Source organism: Girardinichthys multiradiatus, chromosome 12, assembly GCF_021462225.1.
Source record: "Girardinichthys multiradiatus isolate DD_20200921_A chromosome 12, DD_fGirMul_XY1, whole genome shotgun sequence".
NCBI lineage: Eukaryota > Metazoa > Chordata > Actinopteri > Cyprinodontiformes > Goodeidae > Girardinichthys > Girardinichthys multiradiatus.
The window spans coordinates 36373109-36400266 of NC_061805.1; the positions used below are offsets into that span (position 1 = coordinate 36373109).

The following is a 27158-nucleotide window of genomic DNA, read 5'->3' on the forward strand; positions in this document are numbered from 1 at the left end:
CGGGTCACTAAGGGTTTAGGATTGTGGATTATGTGAATGTTCTTGAGCTCTTTAATTTGCTTAGCTGCCATTCTTAGATAATCCAGGAAAGATGCAGAGGATAAAAGTCACAGGTTTTTATACTCTGAAGTCTCACGCCTATGTTATTTACAAGAAATTGGTCTTTTTCATTATGAGCCGTTGTACAGGACATAAGGTTTATGTGGAAATAGTTCACAATGTCTAAGTAATCCTCTAATGGGCATAGGACTGACACAGACACACATGCAATCCCCCATGAAAGAAAATACTTCCTTGCAAGGGAAAGAGTATTCATTTAAAAGACAATTATATACACTACCAAATGTCTAGTCAAATGTTTGGATGCACCTTTGTCATTCAGTAGCTTCTCTTTACTTCTATTACTTTCTAAATTGTAGAGCCATAGTGAAGGCCTCAAAACTATGAAGCAAATGTATATATAATTATGTAGCAAACAATAAATCGTGAAATATCTCAAAACATCTTTTATATTTTAAAGTCTTCAAGATAGCCCCCTTTTTTCTTTGATTACTGCTTTGCACACTCTTGGCATTCTCACTGTGAGGTTCATGAAGTAGTCGCCTGAAATGGTTTTCCAAAGGTTCCCAAAGGTAGGAATAGAAGTAAAGACAAACCATTGACAAAAGCTTAAGAATATAACAAGATGGAAATGATCAAATTAAAAGCCCAAACAAAAACCCAAATAATCTGAGGACTGAGACAGACTGACTTTAAAAATTGTTTAAAAATACTATTCTGAAAAGTCTATGAGGACATTACTTCTGTTTTACCCCTAAATATAATCCAGTTCAATTAAATGCCTACAAATTTAACATAATTATTAAATAAGAGTCCAGCTTTGTGTGTAATTTAATCCTGGAATAAATACAACAATTTTGTGTAGGCCTCAGATGTTCATTAGTGAACAAACCCCATCATGAGGATCAAGACAACAAGGCAAGTAGGTCAGTGATAAAGCTGTGGAGAAAATAACTACGTGAGCAGACCATCCCCATGGTGAAACATGGTGGTGGCAGCATCATGCTGTAGGCATGGTTTTCTTCAACAGGGCAGGGGAATCATTTAGATTTGATGGGGAGATTGCTAGCTAAATACAGGGCAATCCAGAAAAAAAAACTGAAAGAGTCTGCAAAACACTTGAGACTGGGGTGGAGGTTCACCTTCCAGCAGGACATACAGTAAAGTGGTTTAGATCAAGTATATTAATCTGTTTGAATGGCCTAGTATAAATATGGCCCAGTCTAAATATAATTCAGAATCCGTGCCAAGTCCTGGAAATCAGATCATTTTAAAGTATTCACCACCCTGTGTTGATCAATCTTGAAAAGACCCATTGGAATGCATTGAATTTTGTGGTTATTAAGAGATAAAATTTGAAAAACATGCTTCCAACATAAATGCAGTTTTTATTCTCAGGACTTTCTTGTTACTTTGGTGTTTTAAGACACTTAATGAAAAGTAAAGAAAAGAGTAGCAGGTCAAGATTATAAATTACATTTTTTAGAAAAAGTATCTAAGGACTTAATATCTACAAGTGTGCTACAGGACTATATTATGTATTTGAATAATAAAGACACATTAAATACACTTGATACTTAGCAAATTTATTTCAGGACTTGTTTGATGTTAAATGCACTCTATTCCCCACGCACACTTTTAATCAATATCAATTCAGAGTTGTGTGACTGCTGTTTTTGCTGCAGTTTGCATGCTGCCAGGACAAGCAGCCTGACATCCTCACGCTGCTATTATTCTTATGACTTCCTGCTATTAGAAGCTCTCCTGCCTTTCCACCCTTCCAACTGTGGATGAGAACTGCAGTGCTGTTATGCTCCACTTCAGAGGACTTTGGCATTTCCTCTGCTGGGGTGCGGTGGCAGCTGTTGTTGAGGATGGGGTCTAAATGTGGGAGTTTTGTTCATCCAGGGGATTTGTGTGTGTACGTACATTTGTGTGTGTGCATGTCTGTATGTGTGAATGTGAGCTAATGGGATTTTTTTTCCTCATTTAGTGAGTTTTCTTCTCCATTGATGGGAGTCTAATTGGTCAGTTTACTGACTTCCTGGCATAGCCTAAACCAGTGGTCTGAGGGTGGGTGACAGAGTGCTGAGTGGTCCAGTCAGACACATCCTCCAAGGGTCCCTTTTGTTCCTTAACTCACTCTACACCAATGCAGATGTCTTAAAGTATTCAGTACTTCCTATGACTGACCCATGTGCTTAAGATGGTACGTGAAAGACAGATCATAATCTACTTCCAAATTTACAAAACAACCTTTTAATCAGCAACTAAGCTCCTTCTTTGTAGGTTTGTCTAATTGCAGATCTTTACTGGGGAATATCAAGGTTTTCATGACAGATTTATGTGAACTCAGGCTTGGAGCGTGGTGTTAAAAGGTCAAACGTGTTTGGAGTATGTGAGTCACACCTTGAGCTTTGACCTGCTGTTTTGTTGCATGTACTGGCTGAAATTCCTGTGTGAGCCCTTTGAGAGACAATAAACTGTTTACCCTTCGTCACTACTTATGTTCAAGTTGTCCTTAGAACAAAATGTTGCTGCAACATATTCTAATTTGTTGATATTTGCACCAGTGAATTTCTCAGTCTGAACTTGTCTTACTAGATCCTATCCACTTATTTATTTATTGTACAATGAAAGGAGAAGTAATTAGATTGTAAAACCACACCATTCAACTGAAATATCATGCCGGAGAACATTCCTTCACTTATCAAAACTGGTAACTGCAACACATTCCTTGGATTCTGGCGAGATGAGGTTTGATTATGGTTCATGTTTTAACACTGATATTGGGTAAATCAATTGTTCCAAGTGGCTGGTTTCAAAAACCAAAACTTAGCTGAATAAATGTTCCTGTACAGGTCATTGATGGGTGACCGAGAGCAGAAGAAGGAAGTTGTGTACTTTTTTGACACATCCTCCTCAAACTATCCATAGTTGGATAATAATCCATAGTTGGATTATTAAAAGTAAGGCAACTAATTTGCTAAATGTCCTGACTTATCTGATGAAGCTTATCTTATCATTCAAATGTTGTGAGGTGCTTTGCTTTCGCTCATTTCTTTTACTCACTTATATTCTGAAAGATATTTCAGCATGTGGCAGAGCTGAAGTTTAAACTTCCCAATTTCAAATTACACAAATACTTTTTTTTTTCTCTGAGTCAAGGCCACCTCAAACTTTTTATTATCCTATTACATGTCTATATTATTCTATCACAATATTTCCCAGGTGTTCTGATCTATTTAAACCGGATTCTGCCTTGGTACTTTTCAGCTCAGTCATTCAGGTGTGTGTTTTTATTTAATAGTGACAGTGCCTTGCACAACCATTCATCCACCTTTTAAATGTTTCACTTATTGTCATTTTACAATCACACATTTCAACCTAGAGTATTTTATTTAATGTTATATGACTGACACGAAGTTGGTAAAAGTACTATTTTAATTCTGTCGCTATTTTACAAACTTGTTTTATATCTTTCATTATTTATTCATATGGGTAGTAATAAGTTACATTTACTCCATTACCTTTACTTTATCAAAGTTTTGAGAAAAAACAGAAAAAAATGTACTTTGGTGTGTTTTTTCTGCAACATACTTGTACTTCTACTTGAGTAATGTTTTCTTAAAGTAACCCTACTCTTGCATAAGTATAAGCATATTTTAACCAAATATATATAGGAGTAGTTTGCATTGTTTAAAGATACATAAGAAACCTAATGCAGATATTGATTTTAAAAGCTCTATGTTATGAAAAGGTTAGTTTTTTGTCCCATAATTTGTTGTTTTGTAAAATGCTTTTTTAATTTTACTTTTTATTTCTTTTTTTTGAAAATACCTGAATTATGATCACATATTTTTCAGAAAATAAATGAGACATCACGATCAAATGGTTATTTAGTACTTGTGTACTGTTATGACAAAATACTTTTTTAGTCATACCTAAGGATTTTTTTTAATGATGACTGCTTTTTTTTAACTCAAGTAATATTATTTTGATGCATCTCTACTATTGTTGAGCGCAGTTTTTAGGTGCTCACCTTTGATCACAATGTGCCTCACACCTTTGATCTATTTACTTGCAAGTTGTCATTCTATTGTTTAAATCAGACATTCGGACGTATGCTTATAATGAGTATGTGGGAAAGACTTGAAAGTGTTGCTGATGTGGAGAAGTGTGTTGAAAATGTATGCCACTTATAAAGCTGCCAGATGGGGTCAAATACCTTAAGGATGTTCCCTTGAAAGACAATTATGGTCAAGTTAGAGATACCCAGACACAATTACAGGAAGTTAAAAGTCTGAAGAAAGACAGCAAAGTCACGTTTATCTTTTGGTCCTGATCTGCACATGTTCTGTTAATCTGGAAGTCTTCTCATCAGTCTTCCAGCGCTCAGCTATGCAGCTTCACAACAACTTTGAGATATGTCTTCCTTGGGCCTCGGCGTGTGCATAAGTTAGCCACATAAATGTACGTTCTTGTTCTTGAAAACAAGCACGTACGTAAATTCGCTCCTCCCATTGACATCATAAACAGAACCACTTGGCTTCCTTATACTGTAGTTTTAGAGATCACTTCCCTTTCATGAAACATGACAGGCCTAAACAACTGAAAGCTTATAGCCATTTCAAACAAAACAGTTTCTAAATTAGACCAAGGTGCCATAGTGTTAACTATTTAAATTTTAAACGCCCTAATTTAGAGAGACATGTCTGGGTTTTGTTTATGGAGCAAAATGTAGGCAGGTCTAATTTACATGTAAATTAATTTAGAGCATGCCTGAAAACATGAAGGAATGTGCTGTCATTGAATCTGCTGCCCTCCTCTAGGTAGTGCCTCTCATCTGTTTTCTTCTGATCTTTTTCGCATTTTGTCATGTTCTGTTACAACCATGAACTTCACTGTACTTTACTGGATTTTTATTTTAAAAAACATCACAAAGTAGTGCATAAATCAAAAGTGTAAAGAAAATTATAAGGTTTTTTTGGGGGGGGGGGTTTTGCAATAAAAGTCTGAACCAATCAGGTTGCAATGAAGTTTGATGGAGGTTGACAGTTTTCAATGGATTCCTAATTGACTGCAGGTCTGGACTTTAAATGGGCTTTTGTACAACATGAAAATGATTTGGCTGTATGTTTAGACTCACTGTTCTGCTAGAACCTCCACACCAGAGTCAAATGTGTTGAAGTGTCTAGCAGGTTTTCTTCCAAGATTGTCCCGTCTTTAGCCCCATCCATCTTTCCATCACCTCTGATCAGCTTTATTGACCCTGCTGAAGAAAAGCATACTCATAGCAGTTTGGGCTGTTTTTCCTTTTCTCCTACTTTCAGTTTAGGTGGACAGTCTTGTCTTAGTAGATTTGCAGTTGTGCCGTACTTAAATTGTCTGATGATGAATTGAATAGTGCTCTGGGAAATGTTAAAATTTATAACTTTACCCTTGTTTAAACTTCTGCATAGCTTCATCTCTGACATGACAGTTGTGTTTCTTGGTCTTCATGATACTGTTTGTTCACTAATTTTGTCTAACAGTCCTTTGAGGCCTTTCCAGAGCAGCTGGATTTATACAAAGATTACATTACACACAGGTGGAATGTTTACTAAAATGGTGACTTCTGAAGGCAGATGGGTTTACTGTTCTTTATTTAGGGGTATCTTTATAAATTGGGCTGAATATAAGCAAATACTTTTTTGGGTTTTTTTTATTATTAAAAATGCTAAAAAGCATGTATCAGGTTTCTTCCACTGCGCAATATGCACTACTTTGTACTCGTACTCGTCGTCTTCCGCTTTATCCGGGACCGGGTTGCGGGGGCAGCAGACTCAGCAGAGACGGCCAGACGTCCCTCTCCCCAGACACCTCCTCCAGCTCCTCCGGGGGGAGCCCAAGACGTTCCCAGGCCTTACCAGGTAGACTGAGGAGTGTGATCCCCCTGTAGTTAGAACACACCCTCCGGTCAGGTCACCCTTCTTATGTAGAGGGACCACCACCCCAGTCTGCCAATCCAAAGGCACTGTCCCCGTCCACCACGCAGTGTTGAAGAAGTGTGTCAACCATGACAGCCCCACAACATCCAAAGACTTGAGGTACTCAGGGCGGATCTCATCCAAGCCTTGCCACCGCGGAGCTTTTTAACTACCTCGGTGACTTCAGCCCGGGTGATGAAAGAGTCCAACCCCGAGTCCCCAGCCTCTGTTTCCACCACGGAATGCGTAATGGCAGGATTGAGTAGATCCTCGAAGTACTCCTTCCACTGCCCGATAATGTCCCCAGTCGAGGTCAGCAGCTCCCCACCCCCACTGTAAACAGTGTTGGCGAAGCACTGCTTCCCCCTCCTGAGGCGCCGGACGGTTTGCCAGAATCGCTTCGGGGCCAACCGGTAGTCCTTCTCCATGGCCTCACCGAACTCCTCCCAGGTCCGTGTTTTTGCCGCAGCATCGACAATAGATGCGGAGAACATGGTCCTCTCGGACTCTATGTCTCCAACATCCCTCGGAATCTGGTCAAAGCTCTCCCGGAGGTGAGAGTTGAATACATCCCTGGCCAAGGGGTCCGCCAGGCGTTCCCAGCAGACACTCACTATGCGCTTGGGCCTGCCAAGTTTGTCCGGCTTTCTCCTCCCCCAGCGGATCCAACTCACCACCAGGTGGTGATCGGTGGACAGCTCAGCCCCTCTCTTCACCTGAGTGTCCAAAACATGCGGCCGAAGGTCTGATGATACAACAACAAAGTCGATCATTGACCTCCTGCCTAGGGTATCCTGGTGCCAAGTGCACTGATGGACACCCTTATGTTTGAACATGGTGTTCATTATGGACAATCCGTGACTAGCACAGAAGTCCAATAACAAAACACCACTCGAATTCAGATCGGGGAGGCCATTCCTCCCAATCACGCCTCTCCAGGTGTCACTGTCATTTCCCACGTGGGCGTTGAAGTCCCCCAGCAGAATAATGGAGTCCCCGGGAGGGGCACTATCCAGCACCCCCGACAGGGATGCCAAGAAGGCCTGGTACTCCGCACTACCACTCGGCCTGTAGGCTGAAATGATAGTCAGAGACCTCTCCCCAACCCGAAGGCGCAGGGATGCAACCCTCTCATCCACTGGGGTAAACCCCAACACTAGACGGCCGAGATGGGGGGCGACAAGCAAACCCACCCCAGCCCGCCGCCTCTCCCCGTCGGCCACTCCAGTGGCCCACAACTACTTTGTGTTGGTATATAACAAATAAATCCCAATAAAATGCATCAAGGTTAGTGGTTGTAGATATGTGGTATGATGCTTGTGAAAGGCACTACACATTGTGCAGTTTGGTTTCTCTATTTAAAAGACAATTACATTGGGTGTGAGGCCGTCACACCGAATGAAATCTCAACAATGTGAACATTTTTGGCTCCCATTAATTAATGTGGACAAAAAAATTGTCTGTTTTTGTCTCAGTCACTGTAACAATTAAAGCTTTCTTTGAATCCTCAATCAGCTCCTTCAGAGCAAAATCCTTCTGCCCCAGTGAATGAGCACTGTATAACATCCTATTGTGCTGTCACTTAGACTTACATTATTTGCTTCTAAAGAGAACCAAGGAAATTACATCCAGATGTGGTAATGTCAGCTTGTCTAAGTGACTCACAAAGCTGTGTTCTGCAAGAGCACGGGCAAGGCTTTGAGGGAAATTTGAACATAGTCCACGGCTCAGACTTGTGCTGCAAAGGAGAGGTCTGTAATCAGTGTTAAACTGATGGAGGCGGCCATGACGCCCCTTCTACAAACGGGATATTTGATTGCTTCTTTTACAAGAGAATCAAAGGAAAACTGATCCACGTCACTGTCTGGTAAAAGTCTGCTGGTTAATATTTGAACACGCTTTCCCAGAAAAACTTCAGATAAGTGTGACTGTAACAGACACACGTAAAAATAGCATGTACGCTCAAATATTCCTCTGGTCTCGAGTGTTACCTTCCCTCATTATTATCTGAAAGTATCAATTATTGGCCACATCACTGAATGTCGTCATTACAACTTCTTCTCCCATGTTTCTGTGGGTCCATGTGATCCTGTTATCAGTGTAATTAAAAACTACAACTCCCAGTGTGTTGATATTTTGAATGCATGTCTGTTACATTCTTCCTCTGATAAATTGACAAGATGTCATTATAATTAGTAGCTCTAGTGCTGTATGGTATTTATTTTTTTTTTAATGTAGCACACAGCAATTCATAATCTCTTTTCACCACAAGGTGGCAAAGCTGCATCAAACTTAATGTATTTGTGGGTTAAGTTCTGTAGTTCTGTGACGTTTTAAGGGCAATGATAGACAAAAGAAAAAGAAAAAAAAACTGAATAAATGTGGTTAAGAAAAGTATTTTGTTTGTCTTTTTCCTTGTGGATTTTTTTATATCGACTTTCTATTGACACTAATGTCTGCAATGTGCTTCAGTGTAGGATTCAAATGGATGATGAAACCACTGTAAACAAGGCAAGAATTTGTACTTCAGGAGAGCAAGACTCAGAAACTACACCAACAAAATTTTAAGAAGTTTCTGGTTCTTTTGTATCAACACACGGACACTAACAATATTAAAGAAAGTTAGCTGGAAATTTGGTTCATATTTTTTCAGCTCTTCACTTCTCACATGCTCTTCACAGCAAAAGGTACTTTCATGAATATGGAATAAAATACTCTAACTGTTTGGGTACTGCCACAGGTTCTCAATTAAATTTAGACCAAGACCATTCTAACATTTGACTACATTTTGATCCAAACCATTCTATTGTAGCTCTTGACTCTAACACAAGGGTGCCCAAGTCCAGTCTTTGAGAACTGCTATCCTGCAACGTTTAGATGCTTTCCTTCTCTAAAGCGTCTAATTCAAATAGCTAAATTCCCTCATCAGCATGTCATTCAGCTCTGCAGAGGCCTGGTATTGAGCCATTCATTTGATTTAGGTATGTTGAAGCAGGGATGTGTCTAAAAGTAGCTCTGGAAGATTTGGACAGCCTGGCTCTAATAGGTTTCCTTCCAGGATTGTCCCGTATTTAGCATTTAGCATGATGCAGCCACCACTACATTTCATGGTGGGTATGGTGGGCTCAGAGTGTTTCTACCACACATAGCATTTTGCATTTAGGTCAAAAAGTTTAGATTTGCTCTCATATGACCAGAACACTTTCTTCCAAATGTTTGTTGTATCCCCTATATGGCTTGGCCAGATTTGTGGAGTGCACAATTGGTAGTTGACTCGTATCAAACTGTCCTCCTTGTGGAGAATCTTTCTGCTTTGCTTTTTATATTGCAAGCGATATTGCTTTTTAACATAAAGCTGCTGTAAATTTCTCTACAACTTTATCCCTGACATAATTGGAAAACATTTTCAAATGTATTTATAATTCTTTTTCCACTTCCCATTTATCCAATACTTTGTTTTAGTCTAGCAAATAAATTCAAAATAAAATTGTTTGATGTTTGTGGTTAATGACAAAATGGGAAAATTTGGAAAACTTCAATCTGCAAAACCTTTGCTGTGTGTTTTATTTGTTTAAATTTGTTTTGTTCTGTATTTGTGTTGTTTCATCTATTTACATCACCCCATTTTGGTTGTTTGCATTACCTAGTTCAGGATCATGACACATTTTACACTTATTTTAGCGATTTGATGTAGCTGTTTTTATTATGTAAAATAATCACCACATTTGAAATATGTACTTGGATTCATTTTTGCTGTAAAACCTCCAGTGAAGATTTAAGTATTATCAGCAAAGTGTGTAATATTATATTGGACTTTAACTATGGAAACATTAAATCAGTTACCAGCACAAAGCTGTCAGGATTATTGTAATACTGTGTTTAATCATAAAAGAGGGTGACTGTCAGATTACTTGATCTGAGCACTCTCAGATAATCTCAATTTTAATATTGTGAAGCAAAGTCAAACAAATTTATTTCTGTGTGATTAAATCTTAAACACGCCAGTAGGCTGATGAAATCATCAACATTGAATTTTAGTTTTTGTTTAGTTTTTTGTATTGCTTATTGGTGTGTTTGATATTTTATGGCTATTGGCATACCTCCTTGAGTTGTTAAGGCTATTCTATCTATAGTCCTTTTTTGAGGTGCGTATAGGTATGAATTCACAGTTGTGGTCAGAAGTGTACTCACATTCAGGATTGCCATCTTAATTTGATCAATTTTGGGCTTTTGATGATTTGATGAACAGTTACTTTGTTCGTGGTGAAATGATGACACCAATATGACACTTCAGTTGTTTTTAAAATAACAACTGGATGCACAAGAATGAAGGATTAAAATCATACCTGCAGGTTCAAAAATGTGCACAAACCCCTACTATAAACAGCTCTTAGCAAGTTACAAAGAAACCACATGCTTCCAGCATAACTCTAATTAGATATTTGATCATTTTTTTGGGAATTGGTAGAGTAATTTAAATTTGTTTCCTGCAAGCACAGTCCATATAGTATATGTCCAATTGGGTTGAGGTGATTGTCATTCCAAAATCATAATTTAAATCTGCTTTAGTCATAAAAAAAGACTAGATTATCATTCAATTCTGTTTAATTTCAACCACTTAGTTGTTGATTTTAGGTTAATGTAAAGCAGTGAAACAACCTGCAGCATGAGACCACCACCACACTGTTTCACAGTTGATACAATCTGTTTTAGGATCAAGGGTTGCACTTTGACTTTTCCAAACACTCCTGCTGTCATTGTCTTCTCCATGGTGATGTAAAATCAGTTTACAGGAAGGCTTGAGCCTTTTTCATTTCTGGAAATTCTCACCAATTTCCTTTCATCTGACAGTGACAGTTTGGGAGAACAAGTTAAAAGCTGGAAAAACAGCAAATAACACATAATTAGAGAGTAGTATGAGAATGTAGCAGAGAGAGTGAAAGTGGTCATTGTGTCCTCCAGCAGCCTAAGCCTATAGCAGCATAACTACAGAGATAGCTCAGGATAACCTAAGCCACTCTAACTATAAGCTTTATCAAAAAGGAAAGTTTTAAGCCTAGCCTTAAAAGTAGACAGGGTGTCTGCCTCACGGACTAAAGCTGGGAGCTGGTTCCACAGGAGAGGAGCTGATAACTAAAGGATCTGCCTCCCATTCTACTTCTAGATACTCTAGGAACCACCAGTAAACCTGCAGTCTGAGAACAAAGTGTTCTGTTAGGAACGTATGGAACAATCAGATCTCTGATGTATGATGGAGCTAGATCATTAAGGGCTTTATATGTGAGGAGGATAATTTTAAATTCTATTCTGTATTTAACAGGGAGCCAATGAAGGGAAGCTAAAATAGGAGAAATATGATCTCTCTTTTTAATTTTAATCAGAACTCTTGCTGCAGCATTTTGGATCAACTGAAAATGTCTAACTGCATTTTGTGGACATCCTGATAGTAACGAATTACAATAGTCCAGCCTTGAAGTAACAAATGCATCGACTAGTTTTTCAGCATCACTTCTGGATAGGATATTTCTAATTTTGGCAGTATTCCAGTGGTGAAAGAAGGAAATCCTAGAAACCTGTTTAATATGGGATTTAAAAGAAATATCATGGTAAAAAATAACAACTATATTTTTACTTTATTACCAAGGTCATTTTAATGCCATCCACATTAACTAATTACCTAGTAGTTTCTGAAATAGTTTCTTTTTCAAAGACTGGTCTTTGAATTCAGAAGCAGATTGTTTAAAGTCATCCAAGTTTTTATGTCTTACATACCCGTAGTTTAGCTAACTGGTTGGGCTCATCAGGAATTATGAATAAATAAAGCTGAGTATCATCATCATAACAGTAAAAAATTATCCCATGCTCCCTGATTATTCTACCAATTGGAGGCATTTATATAGTACAGAGAATGGGCCCAAGCAACTGAACCCTGTGGTATTCCATTATTAACCCTGGAGTTTAAAGATGATTTATCATTTACATGAACAAACTGGAATCTGTCAGACAGATAAGATTTAAACCAGCCTAGTGCTGTTCCCCTGATCCCTACAGCATATTCCAGTCTTTCTAAGAGAATATTGTGATCGACTGTATCAAATGCAGCACTGAGATCTAACAGAACCAGTACAGACACAAGTCCATTATCTGAAGCCGAAAGAATATCATTAGTGACTTTCACCAGAGCTGTTTCTGTGCTATGATGAGCTCGGCTGGCCTGGGAACGCCTTGGGCTCCCCTGGAGGAGCTGGAGGAGGTGTCTGGAGAGAGGGACGTCTAGGCGTCTCTGCTGAGTCTGCTGCCCCCGCGACCCGGTCCCGGATAAGCGGAAGACGACGAGTACGAGTACAAGTACGAGATTAATCATATCTAAAATGGGGGTGGTAATCAAAAGGAACCCTTCCTTAAATAATTTGGTTGTGATTGGCTCTAACGTACAAGTTAAATGTTTAGATGAAGCTAATGTTTTCAAGAACTCAAAACATCACTGCAAATGAAGGCTTGTAGACAGTGCCCCACTCCCAAAGAGCTGGATCTGGAGCAGAAACCAACCAGTTTAAATTAATTTTACCCTTTCTGTGAGAGGATCATCAACGGTTACAAAAACTGGTTCAGGTATAACTTGCTAGGGAGAATTAACCCAGATATTACTGGGAGCATATGTGTATACTTGAGCCGGTATGTATGGTTTGATTCTGAGTAGCGGAGATTCCCAATTAAATGAAACTGTGCATCTAGTTCTTATTTATTTATTTTTTTATAATTACAAGTGTATCTTGTAGAATCATTCCAAAAAGGAAGCAGACATTCAAATTCTTCAAAGCACCAAATTAACTGTGCTTTAGTAAAGTCTGATCCTTTACACAATCGAATATTCTAAAACTATAGATCTACAGCATTTCTAAAAATATATATATAAAAAATCCTTTCATATAAGAAATCAACATAGTGTCTTTCTGTTTTAAAAATCTTAAATTGACATGGATGGTAAAAAAAAACAGAATAACAACACGCAAGACAGTTTAAAAAGATTAACAATTTTAATAAAATTCAAGTCAAACATCAAAATACTGAAATGGCAGAAAAAGATTTTTTTTCTATATTTCTTTTTTTTTTTTTTTTGTACAAATCACAGTGGTTTAAAAATATTACAAAATTTTAGTTTCAAAACCTGTTTTGCAACAGCAGCAAAAACATTCTTTTTTTTTATTTCAAAGCCCTTAATAATATGTGAGTGTGGTGTGCTCATTTCTCTTTAGCTTTAATAACATAATAACATAAGCACTAAATGTAAATAACACCCATATGAGTCCATCGAAACAAAAGTGCATAACAATACCATACCATAGATACGATCCACTTACAATTACAGTATTGACCGGGAGTTAATTACAGCAAGTCTGTCCATATAAGTGACTTCATACAATCCTACTTACACACTAACTTACCTAATACATGATGAGCATTAAAAAAGGTGAAAGGTGAGAAGTCACTTCCAACTGGGATTTACCAAATTTACAACACTTTGCTGCACATTGGATAATAACTATCTTCAAAGCCATTGCCTTTAATGCAGCCTTTTGTTGACAGTTACTCTTCTTCAACTAAAAGGACACCAAGTTATTTATGATTGCAGTAAATTGCAGACAAACAGTGGAAGCAATAATTTGCCTTAGTGAGAGTGATAAAAAGAACATGATATCTTAATGCTGATCGAGATCAGAATAAAGAAAGAATACAAAAAGTGGTGTTAGGCTACACAAGAGAAAGTGCAGGCACCTGGAAGAGTGCAAAAGAAACTGCTGGTTTCCTACTTATTTCAGCACTCAAGTCACCTATGGTCTAGCTTTAGCATAGATGACAATACACACTAAATTTGTTAAGCTCTTTGTGTTACCACTTAATGTTACAAGCATCATTAAATTACCTAACAACAGAGCAGAAAGCCAATCCACTTATGATGTAAGATGCTTAATCTTAACAAAAGCTACTCACTTTTGCATTGATGCTTGTATATTTCTTGGCTTAACTGACATTCATAATAGCCTAGGTGACTATTGGTGCATTGCTGTCATCCTGTACAGAACTTAACGTGAGATTTCACTAAAGGCACAGGAGAGGAGACACCAAAAGCAAGAAAATAATGATGTGGTGTTCTCTCCATCACTAGGCCTCACAATAAAGTATTGATATTAGGCCTGCAAAGTAGGAAGAACTGCTCCAAGGATGAGGCAAAAAGGGAGAACAAAAAGCAATATGATGGAAATACGTCCAATATCAAAATGTAAGAAGATGTAACTTTGGCTTGTTGGCATCAGGTGCTTTTGTTGATAGAAAAACAACTGATCTTTATCAGGGTATTGAGTAATTGTAATTAAAGCCCCAAAACCAAAGGTTCTAGAAACTCATATGTCTACATTTGTTTCCCCCAAGAAACTTTTACTTTACACATTTCCTTTATCAATACATGCAAGCTTTTTAGAAACTTATTAAATGCTTAATGTATACTTGTTCAGTTTTTATACCCCAACCATCAACTATTTTAAAAATCAAAAGATTAATCTTAAGTCATTATATTAACAGTAACGGCAAACGAGGGACATCGGTGGCATCAAATGGCAGCAACAGATCTTCTAAATTAGTTTTCAACAGCTCATTTCTGTAAAGCTCCTCACATATTACCATTCAATGCAAATGCTAAATGTTCTAATGCTACCTTAACTTGTCAAAGAGATGAGAATTAAGTCAATCAGAAAGACAAGAACCTTGATAGGGTTCAGTGCAGGAAAGACCCTAAAGACACTAAATGCAGTCTTTTATTAAGCTTCTCAGTGAGCAACCTTTAAATAAAATATTAATAACTTACGTGGAAATGTCATGCTACAGTCATCTGGTTTAGGAACAATCTTATTTGAGGAAAATGCCATGCTAACTACAGAAACACATAGACACAAATTGCATTTAACACTAATTTCACACCAACAAATTCAGGACGTCATGCAAGTTCATTGCATTCCACAAGTGGTTAAACTCACCTAGTGCACAGGCCAGCCGGTGCATTGTACAAAGCTTTGATTACTCACAGTCAGTGGTTTTGAAGTTATACTGCAGAAGCCAAGTTTCCATGTTTACTGGCTACCTGTTAATTGCTTGGTCTATAAAGAAACAACCACGATGGAAAGCATCCGACACAATTTTTGGTACCTTTGTGTAAAAAATTCTTTGCAGTTATGTAATCTCACTGCAGAATTTTTGAAAACATCCAGCGTTTAATATGTAGTAAATTTAGATTAAAAGGAAAGAAAAATACCACATTTATGAATTATTGTATGTAAAAAAATCCAAAAACAATCTTTTTAAAAAATGTTACAGAAGCATTTTTTTTATTTTATATTTGACTTTCAATTCAATTCAAAAATACTTTATTAATCCCAAAAGGAAATTAAGTATTGTGGTAGTTCATATTATGCAGGTTTCTACAAAAAGCCCTTTACCAGGGCTGCCAATAATTGTGGAGGATGCTGCATATTTCATTAGAACAACCATGTCTCAGATCTCTGCTTGAAGAATTAAAAAGATCATTGATCTGCATAAAACATCATATCCACATATTTTTAATGGCATGGCTGAGACTGACTTAAAAATTATCTCTCAGATTAGATATTGGCAGAGAACCCATAAAACAACACCAAAAACAATTTTTTGAGTTCTAATGTTATCATTGTATCCTACTTTTACCATGCCAATTACTGCAGAACCAGTCTGCAGGTTGGATCACAAGGCACAAGGACGGAGAGACAAGATCAAACAGGTTAATAACTGCAAATTCCTCTTTTTAATTTCCTGCAGCACTGCAATGGGATAACTTCTAATATTGACGGAATTATTCCACAACATGGGAAGTGACTGACGCTGACTGATCCTTGCTTACTTTTACTCCATTTTCTTTTTCTCACACTAAATCAGCTCAATTCTCACTCGGGCCAAGTGAGAACCTATGCAAGTTCTATTTTGGAAGCTGAAAATTGCTTTGCACACTTCCTGTGGAACAACAGCATCATGCACCAAATGTCTCACACAATCCATCGATCTCAGAGAGTTTGCTTGGGTAAAGCTGTGGGGCGCAAACCCACAAATAGAAAACCTGCTAATAAAAACACACGACCGCAACATCTTTTTTTCTTTTCACATTCAACAAAAGTCCGAAGCCCAAATTAGCACCCTTAATGAGAAAATCCAATTTGCTCTGACTGTTGAAACAGCAAGCATACTTTAAAAATCCATCTAAGGTGCCTATTTCATGTATTAACAAGAAAGCAAGAGTGTGTCAAATTGGTTTAGAATAAAAAAGCAGCAATAGACATCCCAGGATTTGGAGCAAACCTCAACCTCTAAAATCCTTTATGACCATTTAACAAACTGTCAACATAAAAGAAATCAAGTCAATAAATTTTTAATACTATCCTACAATTTCTGCAAGTTCTGTACAAATTGATAAACAAACGGACATTTGCTTGAAGTCCTAAAATCTATGTGTTTCTCTGTGTTCATTGTTGTCAGCACCATTGTTTAATTCTAGCAAAGACAACAGAAGGCATGATTCTGAATAGACATTTTTTACTCCTTAAAACCAGAGCCAGCCAATGGTTGCATGGGGCCCAAAGCACAATTTTATTTCAGGGCCCATTAACAACCAATTACCCATCTGTTGCTACAGCATCACTAATATATCTAAAAAAAAACAAATATTTGACAGAATGCGATCAGTCAGTTCATATGACTAAAAATATATGACATGGATTAATGGGTTTTAGATGGTGGCAGCTATATATAAATTGTGAAGGCTTATTTCTCAGAAGAGTCAAGATGGAGATGGAAATTTTAAAAGGTTGTGCTGACAAATAATCATTGAATACTGCCATTTAATTCCCTGGATTCATTTGTAAAACTGTTAAATGTGAATAACTATGAAGTTTCTAAGCTCTTTCTCAAAGAATTCAAGCTTCCTCGTTGGCTCTGAGCTGGCTTTGGAATGCTAAGTAGCAAGGTTAGTTCGCTTTCCCATTGGAGCGGCTCTGCTTGTAACAAATATTGAAAATACTACCACACACTTTATTTAATACTGTCTTTTGTTGCAAAAAACTTGTTCTAGTTTCTCTTACAGCCATTCTCTTACAAAATGTAAATAAACAAGAATAAAAATAGAAGGAAGAACTACAGTTTGTATTGAGAATCAGCTGAAAACGCTTTTAAGTATGCAATATTTTAAATCTGCAAGAACTGGTGTACGTACTCTACGTACTAATTCCAATATTTCCAGATAATAAATAAAATAAAACCCCTATAATAAGGAAAGTGGTAGGACCCTGAGCAGTGTGGCCCCTGGTGGTGTAGGGGTGTAAAGGCAAGTTTGCTCCAGTGGTTCAATACAACTTAGTGGTTGAAGTGATTTAAAACTGTATTCAATTCCACCATTGTGACAGAGATATTAAGGCTAGCCCTTTAAAAAAATAAGAATATTTGTGTTATAGTGTGGCTCCATGAGGGTCTTCATGAGCAATTTGAAAAAAAAAAAAGTGTTGAGTGCATTAAGATGGTGTGCAAGGTTAGAAGATAGAAGAGACACATGCGGACTAAATAATAGAACAGCTCTGCTTATTTTCCTAACTAACCTATGTGCTTTAAGATTTTATTTGTGGTTGCAATGGTAATAACTGACTTCTTCTGAGTTCTACCCACTGTTTTCATTCGATAATAGCATCCTAAAGGGCCCCAAATTAAGAGATTAAAAAATAAGGAATAACAATAAGTAAATGGTCAGAGTTAGGTCCTGCATCTACTGATGGTTTTACAAGAGTGAACAGAGGGGATGTATCTGCATGTGCAAGCTAACAGTCTGTATAAGAAGTGAAGGCAGAGGTAAACTCCTCCACCCGCAGAAAGGAGCTGCAGTATCATAAAGTCATTAAGGTTGCTGTGAAGGCTGAAGACTGAGGAAACAGAGAGAAAAGAAAGCCCTTGCTTCCAGTCCCAACACTCTGAGGCAATTGAGTGCTGGTGGAGGGAGAAAAAAGCATTTACGGACAGGAAGAGGGGTTGCTCCACACCACCACAGTCCTTTTAGAGATCACTGTGTCTCAACTTGGAAGCATCACTATATTCCACACATACATTTGTGCATCCATGCAAATACCCTTCCGGTTGAGTCCCACCACAGATCAAAACACAGTAGTGTGGCGACCCACACCCACAAAGAAGCACATACACTCCTCCCGAGCATGCAGACATTCAGGAATATTAGTACAGAGTTATTTCTCCACAGATAGAGGGATCACAGCCATTCTTCTCTGTATAAGCTAATTCATAGGTTAGCATCCGCTGAGGGGAAGATCCAAGACCCAGATGAGAGAAACCCTTTAGGAGACGTGTGGAGAAGAAGACGGGTGTCTCCAAAAACACCAGCCCCTTTTGGTGTGCTGCTTGCGCAGGATCTCTTCCTCGCGCTCGCGCTCCTTTTGAGAGCGCAGATAGCGATCTTCCTCCTTCAAGAACCACACAGGAGGCCAACGCTGCTTCTCAAAGTGCCTCTGGTTTTCTGTAAGACAGTATGCAAAAACTTGTGTTTGTACTAATGTCATTTGTAACTGGAATGCATAACTGCTTTAAGGTAAGAGGCTAATGCAATTGCTGAATGTTGAGGAACTGCATTCCAGATTTTGGTTGAAACTAAAATTGCAGAATGAGTGAAGAGTAATGAAATGGGCTTTAGACAGGCAGACAGGAGAGACCATGTGAGCGCATCGTACCTGGACCCATAGCCTTCATATCTTTGGGAAACTTGCGGCAGATGCCATTATAATTGGTGCAGATGTGATGAAGACACCAAGCAGAGAGCTGTTTGGCATTGTGAAACTGTGACAAAGAAAAAAAGAGAAAGTATTACTGCTTTTAAAAAAATCGAAAAAAAAAACTGTAAAGGAACGAAAAGTTAAAAATGTATGAAATGAATAAAAACTGATTCATCAGAGATGACTAAACTATTATCTCCAACTAACTACTACTAACCACTCATGTTAAACTAACCTAAATAGATCTTGCATTCACAAAATAAGTAATTATGATTGCATTTTAAGTCAAAACAGAAAAGACGGAAACACACCTGTGCAAGTTCAAGATAAGCTAAAACCTGTCCATCGATGTCCACTCCTTTCACTGCCAGTTGCATTAACTCGTCCACAGCATGCTGCTCTGAAGAGGTCAAAAATGAACAGAATTATGTATATTCTGTTTGAATGCACTACTGACAAGTCATCTTGTAATCCTTTAGTCAAACGGCATTAAAGCTCACTGTTTCCATAAACATTAAAGCCTTGAGGTATAAAATTTAGTTCTCAAAGTGTGAGGTTTAAAAACAATTAAAAAAATTCTCAATTGCATTCAGTCGATAGGGGACATTGAAAAACATGGGCATTGGTCTCTGTTGTGTTTATAGTGCTCCAGATTAAAAACTCCTTACCAGTGAGAGCAACAAGTCGTGGCAAACAGAGACGGTTGGCCAGAACTATTAGTTCCATGGGCTCCAATCCAGGACACGGTGTCAGGAGACCACAGTACAAGAACTCAAGAACTCCACGCATACATGCTGTACTGGTGTTAGGAATCGATACCTAGAAAATGGTTACATTGAGAGAAGATGGAAGGAAAACTGTAAAATTCTGTAGATGAATGCAGTTATTAGACAGTACCTGCAAACTGAAACATGGATGATAACCATTAAAATGCTGCATGTCACTGGAGCTCAGGGAATGAGCTCGTATGACCTGAGTTAAGGAGTAGATTGGGAAAAAAAATATCTCAGATATGTTCATTCATGTATTGTATGACTGCTAAGCAAAAGTGCAGCACAAATACAGTGTAAAGAATAGAAGATAGGAAGAGCTGCATTACAGTGGATAGTCCATAAACAAGTAAAGACCATATTTCAAAAGTAAACATTCAGTTCAAATTTACATTGTGCTTTGTACAAAAGTCCCTCAACATTACTTTAACTGCACTCACAATGTGTACATAAAATCATGTTTAAATGCAGTTTACCATGGAACATATTTTTAGTTTTAGTAAGCAGCATGTTTACATTCATTGCCACACCAGACCCAATTATATGAAAAAAACAAAAATGAACAAGTCACAATAATTCTCATTGTGGCCTGCCCATGTTGGGTTGTTATATACTGTGCATTGCTCTGAAAATGATCTATTGTCTATTGCTAATTAATAAAATGAATTAGTAGCTGATGAAGTGTAAGCTCCAGGAGGATGGAAGGAAGGTATTATGACAGACCCCTCAAAGGGCTCTTTGGGTCTATCCACTGTTGCACTTTACAGTCTCCACTCTCATTCTCCACATCTCATTGTCATCGTGATGCGACCTCTCAGTGTCCCAGAAAAGGGTGATCTCTAGAGCTTAAAGCTCCTACTAGGCCATCAATTGCATTAATGAATGGACACAGACAGTGTGACATTTATGAGTAAGAGCTATAATGTGTCCAAATGATATTTTGCTCTCAGAATGCCACCTTTATTAGTTTACATGTACTACATGCTAAATCAAAACATTTATTTAAAAACAGCATTACATGCCTAAAAGATGCCAGACAAACATCTTTGATAACTTATAGGTGCACAGTAGATGTTAGTAACAAAAGAAGGAGTAAAAACTATTAAAAGGATATGAAAGGATTGAGATATAAAAATGATTATGAGATACAAGATGACGTCGCAGATTGCCGCACTTAGTACTTTTTTGTTTTTTTTTCTGCATTTGCACTGTACTTCGCTGCTGTACTACAGTTACATGAGAGAGCAACTTCTAAGCATCAGGCAGCCCTCTCTAGAATAAATTGTTATAAACAGAAAACCCTTTTATTCATGAAAGGATTTCTTTTCATTTATTCTGGCTGGTTTTTACATCCCACAACAAGTTCACAGAAAAGCTGAAAAATGTCTCTATGAGCTGATAACACGTGCAGAAATAAATACCCACCCTCTCTTATCATTGCTCTTAGGGATTTTAATGCGCAAACCTCTCCAGTGAACTACCAGAATACAAATAGCATGTTAAGTGCCCCACGACACACACACACTGGACCACTGTCACACAGTCTTCAAAGAATCATACCTTGCAGTTCCTTGTTTAGATTTAGGATTCTCTGATCACTATCTGCTTCATCTCATTCCACCTTACAGGAAAAAACTGAAATCCTCTAAGCAAGTGGTTAGGACTGTTAGGAAGTGTACAAAGCAGCAGATTGGAGTGTTTGGGAAGCCTCAGCCACTGACCTTAATGAACTTGCTGAAACTGTGATATAATACGTCAGTTTTTGTGAGGGCGTGTGTGCAGACCAAGACCTGTCACACATGTACCAACAATAAACCATGGTTCACTTTACATCTTTGAAAGCTGCACCAGACCAAAGAAGAGGCTTACAGCAGAAGGGACCTGGCCCTGTACAGCAGGCAAGAAACAAACTGACCAAGGAGATCAGGGCAACAACAAGCTGCAGCAAGAAGCTATGCATGCACATACATGTATAGTCTGCTCCTTTAATCCTCTATTCTTTTTACACTAAAGTTTATATATTTATATTTACTGTATGAAGACTGTGAGCTCATGAAAACAGAAGACAAATTCCTTGTTTGTGCACACAAAAGATACACATTTTTGGAATTTTGGAATTCTTAAAAATCTCAAAATTACACAAAAATAACAAAGTAATCAGGAATGAACTTAAGGACACAGTAAACCCATAGGGCTTATTTGTATTTATGCTGTTATTACTGTACACCACATAAAACACATTCAACTTTAAACAAAGAAAATATTAATTCAGTACCATCATACAAAACTGCTCTGTTCAGCACAAACCTAGAATAGTCACTGTAATTCTGAAATAACATCAAAACTGAGATGTGTGAGCATTAAAACACTGAGAAGGAAGTGAGACACGAGCATGAAAACAGAATGATCACACTGTTTTTGTGTAATTCATTTAAAAGATGGTCCACCAAAACCACGGAGATGCAGGGAAAGATAGTTTAAGCAGAAAGATGAACAGCTGTTATGTCATTTATAAATAGTTTGTTTTAATTTTGGATTTTGAGAATGACTTTGCAAAGTTTAGTTCATGACAAGATGATAATGTTTGGTTATCCGTCTGACTTGGCATATTACAAATTTTTCTTGTAGCACTTTCACCTCCATTTTGTTCAGGACAGAATAACCTATAAACAAATTTAAAATAGAGTATTTGTGTGTTACAGTTGTTAAACTTATGCTTCTGTTCCTAAAAATATTTCATGCTGTTTAGAACTTCAACAGAAAAGTCTCAAGTAGACACTAAAATAAGTCACTTTGTAGGCTAGCAGCTAATTTAGCCTGATACTGATGTGTAAAATCTGAGGGTAGACACATTCTGAAGTCCATCTTTAGGTTTACAGCATCACAACATAAATAAGGCAAATACACTCTTACATTAACCTTTCCATACCCATGGCAAGTTAAAATTAAAATTTATTTTTATTTAACGAAGAAGATTGTTTCTGATAGGAAATAAAATATCTATAAAATGTGATCTCTCAGATAATTATAAAACAACATAAAAGGAGTATCAGTTAAAAAAAACAAAAAAAAAACGTATCTGTTTTTATGTACCTTTTAGTTTAAAAAATGGCATGTCAAAATTAATCCCTAAATGGAAAAGTCTTTATGCCATTCTAACAATTAAACCCTTATTATTCATGACTTGTTTTTTGCTTTCCACTCGTATTTTGATGATAAATCTTTGGTGATGAGCTCCAGATTTTTTGAGGTTTGAAGTTCTCCTTGCAATCATCTTAATCTTAACTTCCTCTTCAAATGGTCTATCACTCCAAAACATCACTGAGAGACATGTTGGTAAAATTAAAAGACTAGAAAAGCACTCAGAGAGCACAGACCTCCCCCAAGGCATGTCAGCTGCTGACAGGGTGAGGAAACATGTGACATTTCCAAGATGTCGCAGCATGCTCTGGCAATAATAAATATTCCTCAAAAACATCCAGGATGCAGATGGTGCTTAAGCCTAAATCTGCCAGGGACAGCAATAATTTTGGACCTAACCGTAGAGTAGTCAAACATGTACTGAAATACTATAATCCGATTTCAGATCTTTAAAACCTTTTGTGATTGGAGAAAACGTTAGGTTTTTTGAAAAGAAAAAAAGTCTGTAATTTCCAACATTCTGTCTAAAATCTTGTCTCATTCTTGTGAACCAAACATTGTGCACTATCTTGTCTGAGGAGCTGAATGTATCGTCACACTGTCATGTATCAGTGACACTGATAAATTAACATACAGTGAGACTTGTTCTAAATTCTGAATTTTGAACATTGAATAATGGTTGTCTAACTGTAAAGTCCATGACTCTACTACCTTTTGGAAAATAGAATAATTAAATCAAAATAGAAATATCATTTAGTTATTGTTTATTATTGTTATTGTTTTCTATTAACATGGTTTCCATAAGAATTTTACATTTTAGGAAAATGATTTGAAAGTCGTAGTTTATTTAAAGGTATTCTAGAGACATGAATGCTTGTAACCTGAACTGGCAACTTTAAAAATATACTGTGGGATCTGGTTGTGTAACAAGCTGAAAGAACTTCAACTTCTAGCCTTTAACTTCCTTTGTGGTTAGGTCAGGTCAGGCACACATGCCTCACCACAAGAAACTGAGCCTTACGGGTGAGCACGCCAGATGTAACTGGAACCATCTCATGGGAAATGCTGGTCTCTGAATAGGGACTCTTCTTGCTTGAAGAGGTATTATTTATCTTTACGAGAAGCACCCTTTTAGAGCTATTAGTAGTTGGAGCCTTTATACATATTTCTCAATGTTTCTAAATAAAGCTCATGTTTAATAACCCAACAGCTTGACACTTAACACAGGAAACAGCCACTATAAAGAACAACACGTTTACAAACCACCAAATAAAAATGAGGCCCCTTGCACCAATTTGTCAGAAAAGTGGCTGTAGTTTTTATTGAGGTATAGAACATAGCGTCAGAGAACAACCGGAAGCCAGAGTCCGGAAACATTTCTCTGCATGTGTGTTTATATGTGTGAATCTACCATGGTGACACAGATTTTTACAATGACATGTTACACCTCAATTTAATTAAAGGTGAAAAAACTACTAAAGTGTTAGACAGTAAGTCAAAAAGTTCTAAAGTGCATAGATGTGTTCACTCCTGAGTTCTTACGTCTGGGTATTCTGATTATGTCATCCAGAGATGTGGTTATTTGCAGATGTTTAAAAACACCCAGGTGTGAAACAAAGGCAAGTGGGTCAGCCTGATAATGAGGCTTAGTCAGAGCACAGTATTTGTGGGTTGCGGTCACCAAAATAAAAAAAAAAACCTTATCCCAGTTACTCTGCTACATTTACCATATATCAGACGTCCTCTGTTATCAAATGTTATGAGCTATACAACTCTGTGTGACATAAGGCACGTTTCAATTGCAGGTGCTTTTTCCACGAACCAAGGAAGCTTTGTGGCACTATCATTTACCGCTCCTCTATTGTCACTGCAACTACCACAGCATTACCAAATGATCAGAATAGGTTTTAACTCCAGAAAAAGGCCATCATAGAGGGTTGGTATATTCTGATTTATCCTTTATTGGGTGGAGCTATGTATAGCAACATTGCTAATAATTTCCTGTTGGTTGAATTTTTGCTACCATATTGTATCCATCCATTCATCCATTGTCTATACATGCTTATCCTTCATCTGCTTTCAGTTGCCTTGAGTGAGTGAAACTAAAAACTCTAGGGTTTTAAACCATTTAAGTTCCAAAAATAAGCCAAAAATAAATACATCCTGACACAGGATGTCAGGATAGGCACCATTAATTTAAAATTGAGATTAGCATAGATTTCCCCAAAGTTTGAGTTTTTACTAAACATTTAGACTGTAACCGCTGTGATACAGTCTGAGATGAATGCTTTGTCATCTGATTTTAAAGTTGTCTGCGGCATTTTAGACATGGCTCTGAATTTAATTCAATTAACTTTATTTATAGTCCACCAACTAACAATGAATGTCATCTTAAGGTACTTAGTGTACAATTCAGTTTTAATTACAAAAAAATATTCAAATAAATCAAACAAATATACAGACAAATTGGATTTATTGGTCTATTTATTCCCTCTATTTAATCTACTCTCCCATTGTCTCCTTGGCTGATTGATGCTGCAAGAATGACTACATTTAAATGCTGTGTTGGCAGTATCTACACTGTACAACTGAAAGTTAAGATTAACAGGTTCAAAATAACTTAAAGTGAATGTTGTTTTATTATTTCTGCTTACTCTTGTTTTTGTACGAAGCAACAAAACTGATGCCGGCAGTAGCTATAGAAGAAGTAAGGATCTATAAATCAGCTGCTACTTTATTTCCACAGAAAGGTACAGTACTGTATAGAGGCGGAAACGCACACAGCAAACATCTCAGAAGAGATTATTTGTTCCAGATTAATGGTTCCATAGGGTAAAAGTTCAGGAACATATAATGCAATAGGCCTTTTCTCTATAGAGACAGTTCTGGCTTTCCTGGTTTCTTAGTTTTCCAGGATTTAGGATCCAGACTAATCTAATCCCATCTATAAACTTAAAGGTACCTGTATCCCAGAGGTCTGTCTTGCACGGATGAACTCACCTCCTCGATGTAGCTCTCCTTGAAGGAACCACGGAACATGGCGGCCATCCAGTCACAGCTCGAGATGAGCAGGGGCTTGTGGGCCGGGAGGCAGCCGTCATCCAGCCGGAACACCACATCTGAAACCGGGGTGGGAAAAAAGCGTTCATCTCGTGGAATGCCACAGAAGCCCAAACTACAGAACGAGGCGGGCGCCCAGACCGCACACAGGCAGCAAGAGGGCCAGACAGACACACAAAGAGACATGGACACAGGTAGACAGACAGAGAGATAAATTGACGGGGAGATGGAACAGCTCTCCACTCATTGTATGGGAAAGAAAGCAGATGCAGAGTAGCGATCTATGCAGCACATTGAAGAGCTCTGTTAAACAGAGTGGTGTAGAACTGAAAAAACAAAGTGATTATGCTAGTGTTTTGACAATACTATAAGCTACATTCTTAGATACATTTGTATTAATTTATTTAATCAAAACTCATATATGCTTCAAGGGAACAACAATCAGCATGATCACAAAGACAGCACAGAGAGAGACAAATGTCAAGTTTTGTTCAGAAAAGTTGGACATCTCATACAAAGACAGCACTAAAGGGAGACATCACACTACACAAATGAGACAGTATATAGATTAGTGGGATCACAAAATAAGCATACCGACACAACAGGCAGTCAAGTCAAGAGATGACTGACACTCTCAGCCTAACCCCTCATGAACTCCACCATCCATTTCTATATCAATGCTCCTACACAGAGACAAACAGGGGCCTTTCTCTACAGATGCAACATGAAGGGCATTACATCTGCGATGACACAAATGCTACATAAAGACTTGCAGTATTTAAAGACTGATTTTGTGGTTTACCAGCAAAGGTCCCTTTACTGAGGCACTCTTTGATGCGATTGGCTCTGCGGACGTGGAAGGCCTTTGTGATCTCCTGGTTCATAAAACTCTCTCTGTTTAGAACATTGGCCACCATCATCCGAAGGTCGAACACCTCAAGCAGCTCTGCAATGGTGGCCACCTGCATCAGATCACCTTGGCTCTCGTCTAGACTGCCTGTGTAGAGGTACTGAAGTACTGCCTGGAAATGCATCAAACCCAGAGGTCACATATACTGGAAACGTAAAGGGCATGTATTGCACCATTCATAGGCATTTCTTCTGTTTTTTTCTGTTTTTGTCCTACTTAAATGTTTCAAGTCAATTACATTTTACTTACCCAAAACAACATCTAAAGCATTAGAAGCCTCACTTGCCTGGATTTTACATTTACTCAGGTTATCTATGTCTAATATTAAAATTAGTTTGAGGATCTGAAAAACAAATGTGACTACAAAAGCAAAAACAGAGGAAATCTGTGATGGAGCAAATAC

General features: G+C 37.7%; 1 protein-coding gene across 4 annotated transcripts in view; it reads right to left on the reverse strand.

Annotated features, from left to right (window-relative positions):
• Nucleotides 1-13047: 13047 nt before the first annotated feature.
• Nucleotides 13048-27158, reverse strand: part of rhobtb4 (Rho related BTB domain containing 4) — a 68308-nt gene continuing 54197 nt past the window's right edge. For all 4 annotated transcript variants that reach the window (XM_047381143.1, XM_047381146.1, XM_047381144.1 and 1 more), the window contains 6 exons: nt 26648-26867; nt 25786-25904; nt 19543-19693; nt 19186-19274; nt 18833-18938; nt 13048-18621 (listed from right to left, as the gene is read on the reverse strand). In XM_047381143.1, the coding sequence (XP_047237099.1) occupies nt 18443-18621; nt 18833-18938; nt 19186-19274; nt 19543-19693; nt 25786-25904; nt 26648-26867 (864 nt within the window). In that variant the 3' untranslated portion in view covers nt 13048-18442. The remainder of the gene's footprint in view (nt 18622-18832; nt 18939-19185; nt 19275-19542; nt 19694-25785; nt 25905-26647; nt 26868-27158) is intronic.